The sequence below is a fragment of the Moschus berezovskii genome, chromosome 21 (assembly GCF_049115385.1).
Source record: "Moschus berezovskii isolate FMDL1 chromosome 21, NW_MosBer_1.0, whole genome shotgun sequence".
Classification (NCBI taxonomy): domain Eukaryota; kingdom Metazoa; phylum Chordata; class Mammalia; order Artiodactyla; family Moschidae; genus Moschus; species Moschus berezovskii.
In genome coordinates, this window is record NC_142480.1 from 9,331,651 (window position 1) to 9,355,278 (window position 23,628).

The 23,628-nt window shown below is 51.0% G+C and overlaps 1 protein-coding gene across 1 annotated transcript in view; it reads right to left on the reverse strand.

Moving 5' to 3' along the window:
- Positions 1 to 2,155: 2,155 nt before the first annotated feature.
- Positions 2,156 to 23,628, reverse strand: part of C21H14orf132 (chromosome 21 C14orf132 homolog) — a 59,213-nt gene continuing 37,740 nt past the window's right edge. The window contains exon 2 of the mRNA XM_055417586.2: positions 2,156 to 10,794. Coding sequence (XP_055273561.2) covers positions 10,570 to 10,794 — 225 coding nt within the window. The 3' untranslated portion in view covers positions 2,156 to 10,569. The remainder of the gene's footprint in view (positions 10,795 to 23,628) is intronic.

Sequence of the window (23,628 nt, forward strand, 5' to 3'; positions counted from 1 at the left end):
AGAGCAACCTGGGGGATAGGATCACACGGTGTGGTGTGAAGCGAGTTAGTCTGCCCCTTTCCTCCCATGGCTGCGGGGTTCAGGCCCGGCCTAGTGGGCAGATAACCTGTGTTGTCAAGCTCAGAAGGGCCCCACACTTGGTTTTTTGCCCTGCAGTCGCCATCTTGAAATTCTTCCTAACTCTGAACAAGAGCTCTGCATTTTCACTCTACAATGGGTTCTGCAAATGAGGTAACTGGACCTGAGAGTGGCAGCTGTTGGTTATCTGCTCAGCACTGAATGACCTTGCTCTGGGAGGGCTCTTCCTGCTAGACAGAGACTAGAAGAGCTGGAACCAGTCCAAGGTGATGGTTGAGGGAGGGGGATACTCTGCAGCCCAAGGCTTCCCAATCATAAGAGCCCGACACTTGACCCATGAATCTTTTGACTGGTCTGCCCCACCCTGTGACGGCCCCATGGGTAGCCCCTCCTATATTTCAGGATATCTGGATGACCTTGATGCATGCTCAGTTACTCATGTCTGACTTTTGGCGACCCCATGGACTGTAGCCCAGTTGTCCATGGAATGGACTCTGTCCATGGAATTTTCCTGGCAAGAACACTGGAGTGGGTTGCCATTTCCTACTCCAGCAGATCTTCCTGACCCAGGGATTGAACCCACGGCTGTTGCATCTCCTACATTGGCAGGCAGATTCTTTACCACTAGCGCTACCTGGGAAACCAAGAAGCCACTGTAACTGTTCCCAACTGTGTACCCCAGGAGACTCAGGATGGAAAAAAACAGAATACTGACCCTAGATAGCTGAAATTCACATCAAATGAATGACTCAATGCACCTAGACTCTTGCATCTTCCAGTCCATAGAAAAGTGCTGAATTTATTAACTTGAAATGTCTGGTCTTCTTTAATCAGCATTAACCTTTTGATGTTCGACTACGTGGTTTTCATGGCAAAAATTCCTGTATATTCTGGCTCCTCCCTCACCTCTTCAGAGCAGTCCCTCGGGGTATCTTAGAGGCTTTCTTCCAGGCTTGAGTCCTCACTTTTGTCTGCTAAATAACACATAATTCTCAACTTTTAGGTTGTACATTTTTTCCAATCGACAAGGTAACAACAGTACCTACTTTATACAACTGCTGTGGAGATCAAATGAGCTAATATACACGGAAAGAGCTCAGAACTGCACAGAACACCTAGTCAGTGACACGTTTGCTGTTACCAGTGAATGAATGAATAAAGCTGTTACATAACTGCACACTCACTGTGCCAGGTAGTGCTGAAATTTACTGGGCTGGTCCTTCAGATACCGTTCATTTATTACCTGCATGTCTGTTTCGTCTTTACCATGAGCCTGGCACTGTGCTAGGCGCAGGGGTTAAAAAATTGAGTAAGATCAATTTTGCTCACAGATGACTCAGAGTGGGGAAACTGATGGGAAAAGGGTGAACGTAGCTTCTGTGATTTGCAGCAGGTAATGTGATGAGGGGGAGGTGTGGGACAGGGGAGGAGGGACTCTGTTCTGCCTGGGAAGTGGCGGGAGGCAGAAATGCTTCTGGAAGGGGGGTCTCCGAGTAGCTCCAGTCCTTTATGTCTCATCACAGAACGAATTCAGCGAGAGGCAAAATGATACATAAGAAGCGATTCATTAGAAAAGGACGCTTGTGCTTTCCAGGTGGCGCAGTGGTTAAAGAATCTGCCTGCCAATGCAGGAGATGTGAGAGACATGGATTTGATCCCTGGGTCAGGAAGACCCTGCTGGAGAAGGAAATGGCAACACACTCCAGTATTCTTGCCTGGAAAATCCCATGGACGGAAGGGGCCTGGCAGGCTACAGTCCATGGGGTCACAAAGAGTTGGACACGACAGAGGTTTATACACACATTCCTGACGGGTTTATAAGCAGGTGGGCAAGAGAGTGTGGCCCTGAGAACTCGGTGGGCTATGGTTTTATAATCAAAGGAAAAATGGGGAGGGGGAGAAGACCACCTCTCCCTCATTCTTGAGTAGACGTCACCCTTCCAGAGGTCACCCTTCCATCATCAGCTCCTCCTCCATGTCAGGCAGGGGAAGTTTCTTGTCTCTACAAGGTCAAACTGAGTCTGTCATGGCACAGTGGAAATGAGCAAAAAGGCAGTGGGCTGTGCTAATATTCTCAGTCATATGGTTTCGGCGTAACGTCAACTTTTACTTACACTTTTGTTTTCAGTTTCTGCAGAGAAGCCTGCCGTAGGAATCATAAACTTACTGACCTCCTGGGCAGGAGGTGGGTCTCAGGCCACCATCGTTTACAGTTCTGGGGGGCATGCCTCCAGCTTCTGTTGCATGGTGTTGTGGTTAAGCAAACCTGCTTTCTTGAGTGATCATTAGTTTACGGGGGTCTCCCATACTGTTTCCTTTACCTATGATCCCTTAGTGGGACTGACTATGTAATCGCCTACTTTCTCCCTTTATTCTGTCCCTATGAGAAGGAGCACCAGAAGGGAGACAGCGCTGGTGGCGAACCTCTCAGAGATGAGTCGACAGCATCCTTCAGACAAAGCACAGGTTGGATTCAGACACAGAGGAATTCACTGTTTTCTTTTTTTAATCATAATAGAAAATGACAACAACAGCAACGGTGCCAACGGTCAAAGGGACACAATTCCACATGGCCACATTTTTTTACATCCGTTAAGGTTATAGGTTTTGAATCAAAAGAGCACACTGAAACCCTACATTAAGAAAGAGACTTTTCACTGTAGTAAAAGTTAGTGATCCCATTGTGAAGCCTGGGGGCTTCAGTAGCAAAGGACTAAAAGAATAGTTAAAATACCTTTTTATTCAGTAAACTACTTACATGTACAAGTTGAATATGAAAACATTAGTAAGACACAGAAATATTTCCGATTTTCTCGGCATGAAGGATTGGCATCTGGACGGTGGCTAGTTCCAAGAATAAGGTTTAAAACTTTAAATAGTAGAAACTTTAAACAGTAGAAAGAGTGTTAGTATGGTTTCAACTGGGGGAAACAGGGTGAGAAAAGATCAGAAACAAGACAGGATGTAGATTTGTCCAAGTCTGTTAGCCAGCTCCCCCATCTCCACCCCTTCTAAGATTTTCCCCAAGAAGCCTTTCTCAGATAGACTGATGAGGGTCGGGTGCCCCAGGGCCCAGAGACTCACGGTTACTGGCTAAGGGGGAACATGGGACAAGCTCAGCCCCACCGTCACATCCACTTTGCAGAGTGCCCCATCCAGGGTGACTCCCCATGACAGCCCAAGACAATGGAAAGCGAGAGGACGTGGATTTTCAAACTTGCTAGATTCCAGTTCGCTGCCTTCCAACTGGAAATGTTTTTAACTTGAGGCAGCAACCCTGATCACTTTTGTAGCTCAGAAGACCTTTGATTTATTCAAAGACTCACAATCGGGGAAAGAGGCCCTTTGGGAGATTCCCATAGTCTGGGAACTAGAGAGGGCATGGTCCGGTGCTGGGTGTCCCAACCTCGGCGTAACTGGCACCTGGGGAGATGCACACTTCCTTGTCCCAGGGGCTGGTCAGCCACATCCCTGGCTTCCACCCACTAGGTGCTATCAGAATACAACCCCCCCCCCATGTCATGAAAATCAAAACTGTCTCCAGACATTGCCAATGGTCCTTTAGGAGATGAAACTGCCCCCAGATGAGAACCGCAGTCCTAGTGGTTGAGAAACTTCAGAGATAGAAGCCTTGGGCTCAAGACCCCACTCTCCTGCTCATCAGGGCGATCTGGCAATGCTCCCAAACCTCTGGGAGACTGCTTCCTTGAGAAAGTGTGAAAATTTGGAAGTTCCCTTCCTGCCAGCTTACAGAGCCCGAGTCAGAACCATTTGGGTTGCTGGGACAATATTTTAAACCATGTCGAAGTTGTTCAGTCCCTCAGTGGTGTCTTGACTCTCTGCGACCCCACAGACAGTGGCACACCAGGCTCCCCTGTCCTTCACTATCTCCCAGAGTTTACTCGAATGCCTGTCCATTGAGTCAGTGATGCTACCTAACCATCTCATCCTCTGCCGCTCTTTAAACTATACATGCAGTGATTCTCTGGTTCATAATGACTTTGGGGGAAAGAGCTGATGAAACTGACTCTGAGGCCACTGGTGGCCGCTCAGCCACGTGGAGGCGGCTCGCTGGTGGGGAGGGCTCTGCATCCCCCCAGTAGTCACAAATTCCCTGCGGATGTGCCTCGTACGTCTGTCAGGACTTCTTCCCGAGGCAGCAGGGGCCTCAAACTTCCTCCCGGGAAGGCGGGAAGTCAGCTTGCAAAAGGGCCCAGGAGTGGATGAAAGGCTTCATCAGACAGCTGGCTGGAGAGGTCTGGGCAAGCACGAGTCTGCACAGTGGTCATAAAGCAGGTGCCCGCACATCCTGGGAACCGTGCAGCCCGACCAACCTCTCCAAGGGCTTCCTCTGCCTTTATTCTCTACCTTGGCAAAATATTCGACTGTTACCACGACTCAGAACAAGCTGTGCGGACTCATATTCCAAAATTTACAGTTTTAGGTGCTCCTGACCATCCATTCCACTGCAGCCCCAATAGCTGCTGTCTTCTCGCTCTGGGAGGCGCTTCCTCCCTGCAGTCACTGTGGTCTGCACTGCTTTGCCCCTGCCCACCTCCACCCTCCCATCCGAACAAAGGGCAAGAAAATGCTCAAGGTCTGATCTCCAGAAGCGACTTGCTGGGGACACCCGGCCACCGCTGAATTCTGATTTCCTGGGTTTCTTGGAGGGGCTTCTTTTCCCACTTGGAGATTTTTGACTCCAGCCCTGTGCGCTCCCAGTGTTCCGTCCCCTGGCTCTCCTCCACCCTCTCACTGCTGACCAAGACCAGGGCCCCCTGGAGCAAGCGGGGCAGGACAGGAGCACACGGGACAGCCAGGCTCCTGCTGCTCCCTTGGGCCAGGGGCGCAACTCCCAGGGCATCTCCATCAGGGCAGCCCAGCACATCCAGGATTTGCTCTATGTGGGGGGTGTGTGTGTGTGTGTGTGTGTGTGTTTTTTTTAGGTGCTGTCACGTCCGACTCTTTTCAACCCCGTGGACTATGGCACACCAAGCTCCTCTGTGTGTGTGTGTGTCTGTGTGTGTGTGTGTCTGTGTGTGTGTGTGTGTGTGTGTGTGTTAGGTGCTGTCACGTCCGACTCTTTTCAACCCCGTGGACTATGGCACACCAAGCTCCTCTGTCCATGGGATCTTCCATATTTATTTTTTTGGGCAGACCCAGATACAGAATCTCCCAGTCAATGCGTATGGCTGTTTCAGAGCTTCTAGTGCTCAGGGACAGAATTCTCAGAACAGTGACTTATTCCCCAGCCCTGCTTTACTGCCCAGGAAGATGCCACATGTTTGCACTCCAGGGATCAGAGCTTTTCCTTCCATTTGTAAAGGCTTTTGCTCCTGAGACTCGGGGTGGGGAGGTGTTGGGGTGGTGGGTTGCTCAAAGGGAGGGCTTGGCCCTGGATACAGTCCAGAAGATCAATGTCCAGGCCGTCCAGACCCTTCCAGACGTGTTTACAGGCTGATACGCCTTAAGAGCCACAGTTGGCTTTGGCAGCTATTGCTATTGCTTAGACTGTAGCCCACTAGGCTCCTCTGTCCACGGGATTTCTCAGGTAAGAATAATGGAGTGGGGTGCCATTTCCTTCTCCAGGGGATCTTCCTGACCCAGGGATCAAACCCATTCTCTCGCATTGCAGGCAGACTCTTTACCATCTGAGCCATGATGGAAGCCCCAGAGGTCAGTCAAAGGGGCAAAGGGGGCCAGATGACAGCTGGCTGAGGACACGATGGATGCCCATCCCAAGGCTGGGCACAGGCAATCTGGGTTCCCTCAATGATCCCAGGTGAATGCATGACACCCCCAACCTGGCATCCATCCAGGGGCCTGTCAGCTCTCCATTAACTTACAGCCTGGCCCCAGCTGACCTCCCAAAAGTCCTGTTTAAACACACTCTAAGGCCTCTAGCTGCTGCGAGGTTCTGAGACTGACAAATACCTGTGCACGGCTATCTGCCCCTTTCTAGGACTTCCATCGAAATCCATGCTCTAGGATCAGCAGAGCCCAGCCTCAGAGGCCCGTCTGAGGTTGCTCCATCCCAGAGGGCTCGTCACGGAGGGTGTGGACGGAGGGAGATGTGAGGTAATCAGCGAGCCTACAGTCTGATCACAGCTCCTCAGCCACACAGCCTGGCCTCAGCTTCCTCTACAAAAAAAATGACAATAATCCCCATGCACCTCTCTGCACCCTCACTCCTGCCGAGGGATGATTAAACGAGATATGGCTCACAGCACAAGGAAGGCGCGCAGGCTGACAGCAGGAAGAATAAACGGTTAATGGCATCACTACTAATAAGGAGAGGTCAGCTTCCTGCGGGAGGAGAGGACCATTCGTCTGGAAGGAGTAGGGCTGCTGTGTAGACAGCGGCCAAGTCTCTCCAGTCTCCAAGCACAGCTTCCAAGGGATGCTAGTGGGCTGGCTGGCAGGCGGCCAGGCCTTCCATTTATAGCAAGCTGGAAAGTGGCCTGTTGTCTCTCGAGCCCAGCGGTACTTACTAGCCAGTTCTCCCCTTGGATCCCGGGGGACTCTCTAAAGGAGAAATGAGCTTCTTTCTCTGGGGGTAGATGGGTAGATGGGGCCAAGGGAGCCTCATTTGCCTCTTGACCTTGGACCTATGGAAAGGGCAGCGATGACAGAGCGGGAGCCCGCAGAGCAATCGTCTCCCCCAGGGCCTACGAATCCCCTGGGGACACACCTGGGTCCAGGGTCCTCTGGCCTGGCCGCTCTTCCAAAGCTCCAGGGACTGCAACTCCTGCCCTCTTAAAGCAAGTGTTGCTATGCGCGGTGAGATGCAAACACACAGGTTTGGGATGTGGGATGTTCACGGCTTGCCGAGGGGAAATGGAGGAGCACAGGGAGAGGCAAGTACAGAGAACATTCCAGAAAAGGTAGGGCCCCATCTCCAAGGAGCAGCCACTAAAGAGGCAAGTCCCTCCTTTCTCAGCACAGACTTGTCAAGCCAGGGTGGGCTCAGAAGCCAGCCTCACCCAGGAGAAGCCAGAACGGGAGCCCCAGGCTGGGGTCCAAGGGAGGAGCATCTGTCCCCTACTTGCTCAGGAGAGTCTTGGCGCTCAGCAGAAGGACTGAGCCCAGGCTTGGGGCCCAACTTGCAGCACCGACCGTCCCAGGACTGTCCTTATCGATTCTGGCTGTGTGAGCCCCTCCTCGTGTGGGTCCCCTGTGGGGCTCTGAGTCAGGGCCCTTCTGCGTGTGTCCTGAGAACGCTGGTCTCTGGGTGCTTCTCTGGCCAAGGAAAGAGACTTGAGTTCAACTTAGAGGCAGGCAGGCAGGCAACAGGGACCCCCTTCCCCAAGGAGGCCGAGCATGTCCCAGCCCAGGATGGTCAGACCCTTCCACCTGCAGAAGTCAGAGTCAGCCGGGCCACGCCACGATGTGGGACCTCGGGAAATGGCCTCGAGAGACTCAGGGCCTGGTTTAAAGATGCCCGGAGACGCCACGCAGCCACTAAAGGCAGCATGGCGTTCCAGAAAGAGCCTGGCTTTGGGACCAGATAATTCAGGTTCATCTTGATCGTCACTTTGCTGCTGTGGCCTCAGGCAAGTTATTCCACTCCTCTGAGCTTCTGGTCCCTTATCTGTGCATCGGAGCAATGATGCTCTAGAGTAATGCCTGCATGCTCAGTTGCTTCAGTCATGTCTCTTTGTGACCCCAGGGACTGTAGCCTGCCAGGCTCCTCTGTCCATGGGATTCGCCAGGCAAGAACACTGGAGTGGGTTGCCATGCCCTCGTGCAAAGGATCTTTCTGACCCAGGTATTGAACCTGCATCTCTTAGGTCTCCTGCATTGGCAGGCAGGTTCTTTACCACTAGCGCCACCAAAGGTAATGGGGAAGATTAAATCTGTACCTGTTAACAGGGGACAAGGCTTGGATAGACTCAAGCAATACGGCCTTTACTTAACATCCAAGACAAATCCCCTTCTGTGGCCAGAGGGAGAAGACAGCGCACTCTGGCTGGAAATCTAACAGGCACGACGATCCCCGATGTCATCTGAGTGAAGTTGGAAAAAAATAAACAAAATCATAAGAGATGGAGTGGGCTGACCCTGGGTAAGACACTGCGATCCATATGGATGTCAAGTTTGGACAAGAAGGTCCCTGAAACTCCTGATCATCTCTGGCCCTGACATTAAGAAGAGAGAGAGACTTGAAAGTTGAATTTTACTAACATTCATGTCAGGGGAAAGAAAACCTTCATAGGGGAGACTCCCATGCCCAGAAACACCTCGTGAACCTGGGGACCCCCAGGGCTGCCCTGGAAGGCTGGAGGGCTCCTTAGAACTAAAAGTCAAGCTTTCCTCTCTTCCCCTCTCTGCCCCGTGTTACCAAACGTAGATCCTTCTCTCCCAGGGCCAACCCCACAGGCCATTTGAGAACAGGGTGCTGCTACCTGCCTCGGACAGGGCTGCAGGCTTCCAGGGGACATGGGTTCAGAAGGCAAAGAATGCGTGTGTTTGGACAGGAGTGAGCCCCATGAAGACAGCTTGTCTCCCCAACCCTGGCTCTGGACTTCACTCCTTGGGTTTGCTCATGAAGACACTTGTCTATCTAAGGAAGACCCTGCTCATGGGGCAGGCAGGGCCCAGGCCTTGACAGAAAGAAAGTTACTGGAGAAGCAGCTGAGATGCTGTGCTCGAAATGGCCATCACCGAGCCCTGCCTCTGAGCTGTTCCTGCCTACAGACGGCGAGGCCCGCTCTGCTCAGCAGTTCCAGAAAGAGTCCAGGGAGGCGGTGCCACATCCCTTCTCCTGATCCCTAAAGGCCACGCTAACACTCAGCGCTCATGACCGCCACTTGAGCTGAAGGTCAAGTGAAGGTCAAAGCCGTCTGGAGGTCAGGCTGGTAATCCCATTAATGCAGCAGCTCAGGGCCAACCTCCCGGAGACAAGTGGCCGCCTCCGGACATTTAAGATGTCCCTTCGCCTGTCATCAAGAATATTCCTTTTCTCCTTACACCACAGTGACAAATTCAGCCTTCTTTTTTTTTTTAACAATTGTCCCCAAATACGCATGAGGGCTTCTTTACCAGTCTTTGAAGTTTCTCAGCCACTGAGAGGGAGTTTATGCCATCTATTTCCTTTTGTCCAACTGCAGGGAGGAAGCAAGGAAAAAGCCACTCTGGGCTTGTGGGCAAGCCAGCCTGTGTCCTAGCTCCTCCTACTCTTGGGGGACAGGGAGGGCTGTCTTGGGGAAGGGTGGCTTTCCTAAGGACGGAAGAAAAGCGAGTCCTTTGCTATGTGAATCTCCCCCAGCACATGGGTGCACTCAAAGGCCAAAGGGCCTATGGTCTTAACGCGAGGGCTCCTAGGCTAGCCAGGATTCCCCAGCCATTGATTTTTAAGCATATCAGGAAATTGACTCAGGCAGACCACAATTACACCTGCAAGAGTGCACGGTAGCCTAGTGGAGTTTAAAGTGTGGGTATCTTAATGCCCTGCCCACCCTGCACACAGCTTCAGAACCACCTGGATAGTCCCTCCCCACCCAGGGCAGCTGAGAAGGCAGGAATGTGCTCAAGAAAGGGCTGAGGTCGGCCAGAGACAGCCTTGAATCACAGTCAGGAAATGTCCCTCCTTCTCTGACCCCTGCCGTTCCGTACTCTGGGACCACAGGCAAGTCACGCCCCTCTCTGGAGGGGCCACCCTAAATTCCCCATCAATTCACGAGATGCACAGACCTCATCTATAGAGTTCCGTGACTTCTCAGAGAAGAAAGAGCCTCTTGAGAGGGTAGCCAGAAGAGTTATCCACCTGGCAGGTCTAATTTTTAAAGGGGCCTTCTCTTCTCTTTACAAAGACAAGAAAGTCCATTAGGCAGATAAAAACCACCAACACTACCACCCCTGAGATCCACACCACCAGGAATTCCCCCATCCTTGGGTTTCATAAGGGGTCAGGTGACTGGCATCAAAGACGCCATTTCCAGGTCAAAGAAGGAATGGTCTATGACGCTTCCAGGGACCACCACCAATATTCTGAGGGGCCGAGTGGGAAACCAGATTGCGGTGGAAACACTCGGGTCCTGAAGGCCGCCCTTGCCCCAGCACCCCACACCCCAGAAGTGATATTAATACATTTGCCTAAAAACAAGACACGTAAGTGATGATTTAGTGCCAGCAAGGGATCATCCAATCACGTCTGTATTTTAAACCAAACTTGGCTGTTCCCGCCGGTCTCATGTTCGTGGAATGTGGTTTCAAGAATTTTCCAACCTGTTCCTCGAAGGTTTTGCCTTGTCATGCCTCCAGGGGCCGGATGCCCAGGCTTCCACATTTTCTGGATCAGCTGAACCACAGCAGAGGGGTTTTGAAATCTGGGCTGCTTAGGGGAAATTCCGGATGCATGGCTGCTCCGCTTGAGAGGCTGTGCTCCCAGTCAGAACTCCTGGTTCTAGAACATGGGTGCGGTCACAGGCCGGCGGGGACAGCGCCATCAGTGAGCCCAGCACAGGCGGGCCGGCCCGGAGCTCCCACGGCTCAGAAGGTGAAGGCGTACACCACTCCCACCACCACGATGTTCCCCAGCGTCGCGATGATGGCGATCCAGAGCAGGACCGCGTCGTGGGAGGACCTGGGCGGCTCCTCCGGCTGACCTGGGCCGTTGGAGGCAGCATGCACATTGGTGGAGGAGTTAAAGAGGGAGTACTCAGTGCTGAAGTCCTCGTTGGGCGAGTCCATGAAGGCGCCTCCCATCATGGGGAGCTGGGAAGAAGGAGAGAGAGAGAATTAACCAGGGCTGGGGGCTGGAGGGCCGCCTGCAGCGGGGAGGGTGGCTGGTCGGGCAGCCCCGTGTGAAGACACAGCACTGAACCGGACTTCGTGACTGGCCTTTCAAATAAAGCACAGTGCGCACTTTCATCTAGGAAAACGAGCGCACACAGCAGCCTTTTGAGGCAGACGTTCATGGCAACCTTGCAGGGGAAAATTTTAAGGTCCCCAGCTGTTCAGCAGACAATCCCGCGGGTAGTTGGCAATTCTTTGGGACGTATGGACCCTCCCTCTCTAAACACCAGACCGGCGGTGACAGCACACATCCTCACGTGTCTTTATTCTTCCCCTAACTGTAAAAATAATATGGGCTCAGCACAGAGCACTAAGAAAGCACAAAAGGAGAACAAAAAAGAGAATCACAATGTCACCACTTTGGGATAATCACTTAATACTGTGAAATCTGCCTTTCCAATCCTTTGCGTGTGTGTATGAGAGAGACAACCTTTAAACATGTTGTTGTATACTCCTGTATTAAAAAGCCTATCAAAATGCCATTTTACAGTTGTATAATATTCTATCCTAAGTACAAGCCATAAAGTAATCATTTCCCCAGAACTGGAGATTTAGGAATTTGGATGTTTTCCTGTTATAAATATGACAAACCTAGACAGTGTGTTAAAAACCAAAGATATCACTTTGCTGACAAAGGTCAGGCGAGTCAAGGCTATGATATTTCCAGTTGTCACGTATGGATGTGAGAGTTGGACAATAAGGAAGGCAGAGTGCCAAAGAATTGATGCTTTTAAACTGTGGTGCTGGAAAAGATTCTTAAGAGTCCCTTGGAAAGCAAGGAGATCTAACCAGTCAATCTTAAAGGAAATCAACCCTGAATACTGGAAGGACTGATGCTGAAGCTGAAGCTGTAATACTTTGGCCACCTGATGTGAACAGCTGATCATTGGAAAAGACCCTGATGCTGGGAAAGACTGAAGGCAGGAGGAGAAGAGGGTGACAGAGGGTGAGATGGTTGGATGGCATCACTGATTCAACGGACACGAACTTGGGCAAACTCCAGGAAGTGGTGAAGGACAGGGAGGCCTGGCGTGCTGCAATCCACGGGGTCACAAAGAGTTAGACATGACTTGGCGACTGAACAACAGCAGCCAACATCCTATTCATACACTTGTGCATCCACACACGCTTGCACGTACACATTTATTTTTTGGAGCAGACCCAGATGCAGAATTTCCCAGTCAATGGGTATGACTGTTTCAGAGTTTCTACTGCTCAGGGACAAAATTCTCAGAAGAGTGACTAATTCCCCAGCCCTGCTTTACTGCCCAGGAAGATGCCACACGTTTGCACTCCAGGGAGCAGAGCTTCTCCTTCCATTTGTAAAGGCTTGAGACTTTTACTCACCTGAGACTCGGTGACGGGGGAGGGGGGTGTTGGGGGGGGGGTTGCTCAAAGGGAGGGCTTGGCCCTGGATACAATCCAGAAGATCAATGTCCAGGCCGTCCCGACCCTTCCAGACACATTTACAGGCTGATACGCCTTACGTCCCAGAGCTGGCTTTGGCAGCCACTGTCATTGTTTAGACTGCAGTCCACCAGACTCCTCTGTCCATGGGATTTCTCAGGCAAGAATACTGGAGTGGGATGCCACTTCCTTCTCCAGGGGATATTCCCAACCCAGGGATCAAACCTGAGTCTCCTGCATTGGCAGGTGGGTTCTATACCACTGAGCCACCAGGGAAACCCCTTGGCAACTTTTAGGCCCACAATAAACTTTTTTTAATGGCACATGAATGAATGAGCACTGGGCAGTTGAGCCTTCCTTGGATGACATTTACCGAGCTACCACTACTACTGCCCCTACAGAGACCCAGCTATGGTCAGGAAATGTGCTGGAGATCTTAAAACACTCTCATTTAGTCATTCGTTTCTCCAGCTGCAGGGTACCATGGTACCCCCATTTCACAGATGGGTAAGTAAAGGTCAAGACCACTGCACTCATCTGTGCTGGGGTCAAGTCTGAGAGCAGTGCGTCTGGCTGTGGGGCCAGGGTGCTTCCTGTTATGTCCACAGCCCTCCCAATTCCTGGATCAGACTCAGTACTGGGTCCTGGCACAGTCACTGCTCCCTGGGACCACGCTCCAGTGGGGATGTGTGTACTGCCCGGGGGACAACGGGAGCAGAGTGGGGACCGCCTCACTCAGCCACTCGTCTGACTTGTGCTAGGGACTGTTAATTAGGGGCCATAGTTCTAGTCTCTGCAGCGGTGAGCCAGATGGGGGAGACCCCTGCTTCTGGGGGTCCACGCTCCAGCTGGGGATGAGAGCAGGAAAGGAGAAGGAGTGGAAAAGAGGGGCAGGAAGGAGGGATGGAATAAAAAAGAAAGACTATATGAGGGGGAACCCGAACCATTAGCAAATTCACACAGAGAGGCTACTTGCAGGCAGTTCCTTGTGCGGCCTGCTCTGAATCTCAGTGGCCTCTTTTTAAAGGATGCCCATGACTGGGGCAATGGGTGCTTTTGAGCATCTGCGTGGGCTGCGAAGAGCAGCCTTTGACCGGCTCGTGCTCAGAGGAGCTCGTCATTTCATCCACAGCACAGCTCGGTCCCTTATTTAGGTGGGGACCAGACAGGTGTCAATATGGGAGCTGTAGTGACAAACAGAGGCCACCGGGGGGCGACTGCTGATCCTTGCCGGGGGGCTGCCGGTCACAGGGGTGAGTTCACTGTGAGAATTCACCTGGGGCTGCATTTATATATGCAGCCTCCTTTCTTAGACCTTGCAGTTCCATTTCTAGAATGTTATCCTAGGGAAACAATTATACCAGAGATGCACAAAGATGTTGTCTAAATATTACACAGAATGTTCAGTGGAGGGAATTAAATAAATGCTGGTGTATCTATCCAGAAGATTACACAGTCTTAATGATACAGACCTATATGCAGGTCAAGTAAGATACAGATACCACAATAACATTATAAATGGTATTAACAGCATGATATTTTTGTAAAACTACTTGTATGTGTGTGTGTGTGTATGAGTTGCTCTGTCATGTCCGACTTTTTGCATCACCATGGACTGTAGCCCACCAGGTTCCTCTGTCCATGGGGATTCTCTAGGCAAGAATACTGGAGTGGGCTGCCATTCCCTTCTGAGGGGATGCTCCCGACCCAGGGATGGAACCAGGTCTCCGCACTGCAGGCCGACTCTCTACCATATGAGACACCAGGGAGCCCGATACATGTGCAAGTGCATCAGAAGACTCTGGAAAGACGCTGGATGTGAACTGTTAACTGAACAGTGGGACTAATTGACACGATCTTTTTACTTGTATGTGTATTTCTTTCTGGGCTTCCCTGGTGACTCGGTGGTGTAGAACCCACCTGCCAACGCAGGAGACATGGGTTCAATCCCTGGGTCGGGAAGATCCCCTGGAGAAGGAAATGGCAATCCACTCCAGTATTCTTGTCTGGGACAATCCATGAACAGAGAAGCCTGGTGGGCTACAGTCCATGGGGTTGCAAAGAGCCAGACACAACATAGCGATTAAACAATAACCTCCTTCAGTTCAGTTCAGCTCAGTTCAGTCGCTCAGTCATCTCCGACTCTTTATGACCCCGTGAATCACAGCACGCCAGGCCTCCCTGTCCATCACCAACTCCCAGAGTTCACTCAAACTCATGTCCATCCAGTCGCTGATGCCATCCAGCCTTCTCATTCTCTGTCATCCCCTTCTCCTCCCACCCCCAATCCCTCCCAGCATCAGAGTCTTTTCCAGTGAGTCAACTCGTCGCATGAGGTGGCCAGAGTATTGGAGTTTCAGCTTTAGCATCAGTCCTTCCAATGAATGCCCAGGACTGATCTCCTTTAGAATGGACTGGTTGGATCTCCTTGCAGTCCAAGGGACTCTCAAGAGTCTTCTCCAACACCACAGTTCAAAAGCATCAATTCTTCAGTGCTCAGCTTTCTTCAAAGTCCAACTCTCACATTCATACATGACCACTGGAAACCTCCTTACATGTGTCTATTATAACAGTGTATTAAGCTATTAAATTAGTGTACGTTCGAGCTATTTCAAATCCTGAAAGATGATGCTGTAAAAGTGCTGCACTCAATATGCCAGCAAATTTGGAAAACTCAGCAGTGGCCACAGGACTGGAAAAGGTCAGTTTTCATTCCAATCCCAAAGAAAGGCAATGCCAAAGAATGCTCAAACTACCACACAATTGCACTCATCTCACACGCTAGTAAAGTAATGCTCAAAATTCTCAGGCTTCAGCAATACGTGAACCATGAATTCCAGATGTTCAAGCTGGTTTTATAAAAGGCAGAGGAACCAGAGATCAAATTGCCCACACCCACTGGATCATGGAAAAAGCAAGAAAGTTCCAGAAAAACATCTATTTCTGCTTCATTGACTATGCCAAAGCCTTTGACTGTGTGGATCACAATAAACTGTGGAAAATTCTGAAAGAGATGGGAATACCAGACCACCTGACCTGCCTCTTGAGAAACCTATATGCAGGTCAGGAAGCAACAATTAGAACTGTACATGGAACAACAGACTGGTTCCAAATAGGAAAAGTAGTACGTCAAGGCTGTATATTGTCACCGTGCTTATTTAACTTATGTGCAGAGTACATCATGAGGAACACTGGGCTGGAAGAAGCACAGGTTGGAATCAAGATTGCTGGGAGAAATATCAATAACCTCAGATATGCAGATGATACCACCCTTATGGCAGAAAGTGAAGAGGAACTCAAAAGCCTCTTGATGAAAGTGAAAGAGGAGAGTGAAAAGGTTGGCTTGAAGCTCAACATTCAGAAAACAAGGATCATGGCATCCGGTCCCATCACTTCATGGCAAATAGATGGGGAAACAGTGGAAACAGTGTCAGACTTTATTTTTTGGGGCTCCAAAATCACTGCGGATGCCGATTGCAGCCAGGAAATTAAAAGACGCTTACGCCTTGGAAGGAAAGTTATGACCAACCTAGATAGCATATTAAAAAGCAGAGACATTACTTTGCCAACCAAGGTCCATCTAGTCAAGGCTATGGTTTTTCCCGTGGTCATGTATGGATGTGAGAGTTGGACTGTGAAGAAAGCTGAGCACTGAAGAATTGATGCTTTTGAACTGCGGTGTTGGAGAAGACTCTTGAGAGTCCCTTGGACTGCAAGGAGATCCAACCAGTCCATTCTAGACGAATTCAGTCCTGAGTGTTCATTGGAAGGACTGATGCTAAAGCTGAAACTCCAATACTTTGGCCACCTCACGCGAAGAGTTGACTCATTGGAAAATACTCTGATGCTGAGAGGGATTGGGGGCAGGAGGAGAAGGGGACGACAGAGAATGAGATGGCTGGATGGCATCACCAACTCGATGGACATGAGGTTGGGTGAACTCTGGGAGTTGGTGATGGACAGGGAGGCCTGGCGTGCTGTGATTCATGGAGTCACAAAGAGTCAGACACAACTGAGCGACTGAACTGAACTGATACTTAGTATATTTTAATAGGATGACAAACACAAATGTGAATAATAATTAATGTATCTTCTGTTTAAAATAAAATCAGAAGTTTAAATAAAATAGCTGTGACCTTGTTTTGCCCCTCAGCTGGTGATATGAATGAGACAAGTTACAGATGAATCACGCACATCCATACTAGGGGGTCAGCAGAGGCAGTGATTGACTGCCCTGCAGGGAGGGGGCCGGACTTTCCCATGAAACCTACTCACCCTTTGGATCTTAGCTAATGGTCCTGTCCACGACAGCCTTCCATCCTGTGTACCCCCAAGACCACGACCTCTCCTTGGGGGCTCCTGTCTCAAGATGTAGTTCTTATCTCGACCCCTGACCCCAGAGGTCTGGAAGCTCTCAGCAAGGAGCAGACAAGTTACTTCTCATCGTGAAATTTCTAAAGCCTTGCCCTGATCATCCGTACAGTTGCTGCTGCTGCTGCTGCTAAGTCGCTTCAGTCGTGTCCGACTCTGTGTGACCCCATAGACGGCAGCCCACCAGGCTCCTCCATCCTTGGGATTCTCCAGGCAAGAATGCTGGAGTGGTGGTGCCTAATAAATCCTGCTGATTGACAGATGAGTGATAACCACTCTCAACCTAGACCGACAACATTGTTGGCCGATTCTACCCCTCCTGCATCTCCCCACTGATCCCACCCCTATCTGGGGGAGTATCCTCTCCTCCAGCAGCCATGACATGGCACCACCCTTCTCTAGGGTCTTCATCTGACCCGCCCACCCTTATATCAGGTGAGGCCGAAGACACTGTTGGCTGAGGCCTCTTAGAAGGTGGGGTTCAGGCCAGGCTGCAAGCTGAATTTCTCCCTCACGAGCAAGCCTGGACTTCGAGGTTGGTTCAGCCCCCTTCCCTGACACCTCTGCTGCACGCCCCTCCCCAGAATTAATCACATACCCGTTGCCCCTGGCCAGCGACCATCGCAGCTTCTCCTCCCTCCCCCAGGGCCCTGGGTTCTTAGACAGACCACTCCCTTCCCCCGACTCCACTCCTGTTGAGATCTCTGGACCTTAGCCTGTTCCCCTGTCTCCCCTTCTTCAGGGCATATGGAGGTACAGTGGGTATTTTCATCCAAATCATTGGAGGAAAAGGTGGGGCACTGGGCAGGAGGCACGGGTTCAATCCTTGCCCTCCCTCTCCCCCAGTCAGGGAAGTTCCACTGGGCACTTTGTGTGGCAAAAATAAAAAATTAAAATGACACACATTTATTATCTCACAGTTCTGGAGGTCAGAAGCCTGACTGCACTCATACTGGGCTCCCTCGGGCCATCTCCCATCTCAAGACCCTGAACCATCCTCATGCACACAAGGTCCCTGGCCAAGTAAGGTGCCTACCACAGGCCTGGCTAACTGGAGGTGGATCTCCCACCACACGGGGAACTCTTGAAGGCAAGGCCACAACCCATTCATCTCAGGCCTCCTCACCCCCATTCGTAACACAGAGAAGGTGACAAGGATGACAGTGTGGAATTACTGAACTTGAAATCAGCAGACAGCCGATTTCCTGCCCCTGATCCCAGAGCTCGTGGGCGATGGGACGACTCGTTCTCCACGGTGAACCCCGCTCTGCCCTGCACCTCAGGGTCACGGCCCGTGTCTGGTTCTGCTGCCTCAGGGTGTGGGGGAGGGGGTGGGCTCTGGTGTCAGGAAGACTGGGGGGGGTGAACCCTGCTTCGTTACAGAGTATAGCCGAACGAATCATTTACCCAACTCGCCCCCATTTCCTTCCCTGTAAGTGATGGAGATAATACGGTGGAACTGCCAGATTCTCCCAAGGAGGGAATCAGGTCATCCTGATCCCGGTCACGCAGTCATTCCAAATATTCTCTTCTTCTCTTGTTTGGGCAGTAATTCAAAACCGAGAGCATGATGTATATCTCTTATTCAGCTGCTTCAGCTAAAGTGAGGGAGTCGAGAACACGGCCTTTCCAGGCGTGAGTTTTTGTGCAATCAATTAATCAGATGCTCCTTCGTGACTGTACAGATCGCCCTCCACACCCCCACAGGTTTTGTCAAGACCACCTGCCAAGAGATGCTCTGAGTCCGGCCAGCACTGTCACTCAATCCATCTCCTCAGGATTGTTGGTATTGATGGTTTTTTCCCTTTGTGAAACGGAGTCTACTTCAAAGTGCCAGGTAAGACATGGAAATAACTATACACAGCAAAATCCCATGAATAGAAAACCAAAAGAGGTTGGCCTCAATTTCACCATCTGGGAAGATCTGACCAGAAACTGACTCTTGGTAAGAACGAGGGAACAATAGCTGAAGTCACTTCAGAGTCAGGTGACCCCAGAAGCCTCTGGAAGGTCTTTCTGAAAGCCCCTCCAGCCGGCCAGGTCTAATCTTAAGCCACTTTCGGAGCTGCCCTCTGGATATCACACCCTTATGGAGATGAGTAACTGGGCCTTCTCACACCCATGGGCAGGTGTCATCACTGGACCCCTGAGGAGGGGATGAGTGGCCTTGATGAGGTCACGGCTCAGACCTGGGGGTGATGATCCCTAACTTCAAACACCAGGAAGTCCATCCTGCAGGAAAGAGCATGGCTTGAGGAGAAAGAACAAGAGGAGACGTCTTGTCTTGCTCAGTCGTTTAGTGGCTAAGTCATGTTCAGACCTCTTGCGATGCCATGGACTCGAGCCCGCCAAACTCCCCCGTCCATGGGATTTCCCAGGCAAGAATACTGAAGCGGCTTGCCAGTTCCTTCTCCAGGGGATCTTCCCAACCCAGGGATCGAACCCATGTCTCCTGCTTGGCAGGCGGGTTCTTTACCACTGAGCCACCCGGGAAGCCCCTGCTCACTCAGTTAGATGCTAGCAATCAGAAGGACGCTGCACGGGGCGAGGATGGGGGTGGGAGCAGGGGACTCATTTCCTCATCAGAGACGATCTTGTCAAGATCAGAAAAAGTCTCGTTGGCTTATTGAAGCGGGGACACCAAAACAGGGTGTTCAAGGTCAGTGTTACCTGCTCAGATTTCCTGACTGTAACTGCCAGGATGGTGGGGACCTTTTCTTTCCCACAGTATCTTGGAGCCTAGAACAGGGCAGACACTCCAAACTGTAATACTTGGTGAGTGAATGAATTCCAGGGCCATTAGCCAAGAATCCCACAGGCATACTGAGATTTGGACCCGGAGCCAACATTTCCCTTTTCGTGGGCTCAAGACCCATTTCTTAATCTGAGGTTCAGATTTTTTCATTTAAAACTGGGGAGGGGCTTCCCTGGTGGCCCTGTGGTTAAGAATCTGCCTACAATGCAGGGAACACGGGTTCGGTCCCTGGTCTGAGAAGATTCCACATGCTTCAGAGCAACTAAGCCCATGCACCACAACTACTAAGCCTGTGCTCTAGAGCCAGAGAGTCACAACTACTGAAGCCCGTGTGCCCTAGAGCCCGTGCCCCTCAACAAGAGAAGCCTCCGCAATAAGAAGCCACAGCTAGAGAGAGCCCGCACACAGCAACGAAGACACAGCACAGCCAAAATTAAATTAATTTAAAAAAATGTAGACAGCCTCACAGAAGAAGGGAGATGCCGTGAAAAACACTTTTGGGAGGAAAAAGCTAGTCTCAAGATAAACTTAGTTATCATCCCTGAAATTAAAAACACTCCTTAAAAATAATCCTATTATGCATGGATCCACATATATGCAAATGTATAGACAAGGATGGTAAATACATCAGCTAGATTTACAGCAGCAGCAGCAGCTGCAATTTGTCTGAAAAAGGAGGAGATGGGGGAAGGAGACTGATTCTTTTGTAATGTGTTATTCTGAGAAAAGAAAGGTGAGGAAGCATGATTAAATATTAACAGGGGTCTGTTCTGGTTGGTGGGCATATGGATGTCTGTCGCCATCTGGTGTTTTAAACTTGATCACATCAGTTCAATGCTTTGAACACAGGAGAGCACCACACATGAGATGGTTAGGACCAGACACCCTCGGAAGCCAGGATGGTGCCTCCGCCTTGGGGTGCCTGTCCTTCCATGTTGGGGTCGCCGTGTGGCATGTGTGGCCCAGCATGGCGTGGAAGGGCTCCAGGAGGGCGTGGCTGTCATGGACACTAGGGCCCTGTCCTCCAGGGTCCACGCAGTGCCCACCCCACCCCCTACAGCAGCCCTGCTCCATGGAGGCAAGGTCTCCAGGTCCCATCTGTTTCCTCCGAGGAGTCAGAAGTGACATAAATCTCCCCTAAGCTGGGCCCCACCAGGGGAAGGAGCAGAAGATGCTTTCAAAAGAAAATCTCCAAAGAGCGGTCACCAGAGCCCAGCCAGACACTTTCTTGAATAACGAGCACCTTGCACAGGAGGGGACATTTGTTGGCAGCGGCTGATGAAGGGAGCTCGCGGGCCATACCCGGAGCTCCACCGGACTCTGCCCCCTCGAAGGCCCTCCTCAGGGCCCCGGCACTGCAGGGTCCCAGCCCAGGCACATGTAGATTCAGCTAGACTCTGGAGGATGGGGCCCCAGTGTCCACGGCAGCCACACCCCCTGGAGCCAGTCCACACCACGCTTGGCCACATGTGCCGCATGGTGACCCCAACACAGCGGATGAAAAAGTTAAAATTGTACTAGAGTAAAAACATTCCCGGTAGCTCAGAGCATAAAGAATCTGCCTGCAATGCAGGAGACCAGGGTTCGATCCCTGGGTCAGGAAGATTCCGTGAAGAAGGAAATGGCAACCCACTCCAGTACGCTTGCCGGGAGAATCCCATGGACAGAGGAGCCTAGCGGGCTACAGTCTATGGGGTCACAAAGAGTCGGACACGACTGAGCAACTAACACACAAAAACATTCCTATTGTCCTACGTCCCTTTGGGGCCAGGAGACTTGGGGTTTGGCCGGTGCAGCCCTGTCCCCCTTTCCGAGGCTCATTCACCAGGAAGCAGCTCAGATGAGCCATCGCCAAGGTTCAAGTCCAGTGCTCAGAAGTCTGGCAGACACTAAGAAGCCCAGAGTCAGTTATGAAAGTGAAGTCGCTCAGTCGTGTCCAACTCTTTGCGACCCCATGGACTGGGGGCCACCAGGCTCCTCCGTCCATGGGATTCTCCAGGCAAGAGTACTGCAGTGGGCTGCCATTTCCTTCCCCAGGGGATTTTCCCGACCCAGGGGTCGAACCCAGGTCTCCCGCATTGCAGGCGGACGCTTTAACCTCTGAGCCACCAGGGAAGCCCTTATAAATGGCGGTAAAGTGAGACCTGAGTGGTGAGATCGTCAGATAATCGCTTAGATGAAGTCCTCAGAACTAATAAAGTCCTCCTCTGCAGGAGGCCAGACCTCCTGCACAGCACAGGAACTTGACAGTATACTCTGTAATAGCCTACATGGGAGAAGAATCTAAACAAAGAGCAGATATATGTATATATATATATATATATAAAACTGATTCACTTCGCTGTCCACCTTAAACGAACACAACATTGTAAATCAAATAGATGTCAATAAAATTTTAAAAATGTTCCTCAGACAAAATACAGGGCACCCAGTTAAATGTGAATTTCAGATAAACAACAAAATAATTCTTTTATATAATAGTAGTAAAATACTCTGGGAGTTGGTGATGGACAAGGAGGCCTGGCATGCTGCAGTTCATGGGGTCGCAAAGAAGGGGACACGACTGAGCGACTGAACTGAACTGAGTAAAATAATTTTTTTTGTGTGTGTGTCTCTGTGTGTGTGTATCTCTGTGTATGTGTGAAGTCGCTTCAGTAGTGTCAGACTCTGTGACCCTGTGGACTGTAGCCCACCAGGCTCCTCTGTCCATGGGATTCTGCAGGCAAGAATACTGGAGTGGGCTGTCATGCCCTCCTCCAGGGGATCTTCCTGATCCAGGGATTGAACCTGTATCTCTTCTGTCTCCTGCATTGGCAGGCAGATTCTTTACCATTAGCGCCACCGGCTGCTGCTGCTGCTAAGTCGCTTCAGTCGTGTCTGACTCTGTGTGACCCCATAGACGGCAGCCCACCAGGCTCTCCCGTCCCTGGGATTCTCCAGGCAAGAACACTGGAGTGGGCTGCCATTTGCCAAGCCCTAAATAATTTTCAGTTCAGTTCAGTTGCTCAGTCGTGTCCGACTCTCCGCGACCCCATGAATCACAGCATTTAGTATATCTCAAATGTCATATTAGACATATTTTGAGCAAAAAAAATTATATGTGTAGTAAAAAATTATCTGACATTCAAATTTAATTGGGCTAACAAGCACGGCTGCGTTCTGCCCACCTTCTCCACCAGCCGTGCCAACCAGCAGATGCCCCACGTGACCCCAGACACGTGCTTATTCTGATGCAGGCAGAAACTGAGAGCTCCAAACAGACCTGCTTTGGGCTCCCGGGAAAGTGGGAAATCCTTTTCTCCTCCCCCTGAGGCTATCAGTGGGAGGGCTCTGCCTCCTTCTACAGAAGCTCAGGGTCAGGATCAGTGCCAGGGCTAGTCTGCAGTGACCGCCCCCAGCCCCAGGCTTTGGGCATCTTGTCTGAAACCACTAATGAGCATCACACACCTGGCATCCAGGCCTCTGGGCCACCAAGCCCGAGGGCCGGCTCAGGAAGTCACGTGGCCCCTGGCGCTGCTATCCCGGCAGAGAACTGGCCTCCACACTTGGCTCTTTTGTTCAAAGAGTACAAGGTGTAAGAGCAGCCCTGCCCTTCCGTCAAACTCAGAGCGCTCAGGCAGCCGCCCACCTCCCTGCGTGCTTCTTCCGTGCAGGCTGAAGTTAACGGCAACATTTGCCACTCCTGTTGGCTAGTGTTTACATGCTGAAGAGTTTGAATTAAAGACAAAGTGGAGGAAACAAAAACAGTAGCTACCATTGATCGAGAGCCTGCTCTATGCCAGGTATGCCCTGGGCATCTATGGGCATGGCTGCATTTTATCATGAACAACGAACCCCTTGGGTTGGGTACCATCATCACGTATGTGAGGGGTGAAGCATCGCCCCACAGCCAACTCCACGTGGACGCTGATGCTGCGCACGATCAAGAGGAGAGATGCTTTATTCCCTCAGAGAGAGGGGAACCATGCGGCACCCCCAAATGTGACCAGGCAGAATGCCATCCGGGCCAGTGCTTAAAAAAATAACGTCAGGGATTTTTAAAGTCTTCATTGAACACGTTACAGTATTTCTCCTGCTTTATGTTTTGGCTTTTTGGTTTTGAGGAACAGGGGGACCTTAGCTCCCTAACCAGGGATCGAACCTGCGCCTTTTGCACTGGAAGGTGAAAACTTAACCACTGGACCACCAGGGAAGTTCTGACACGCTGAGAGCTTTCAGAG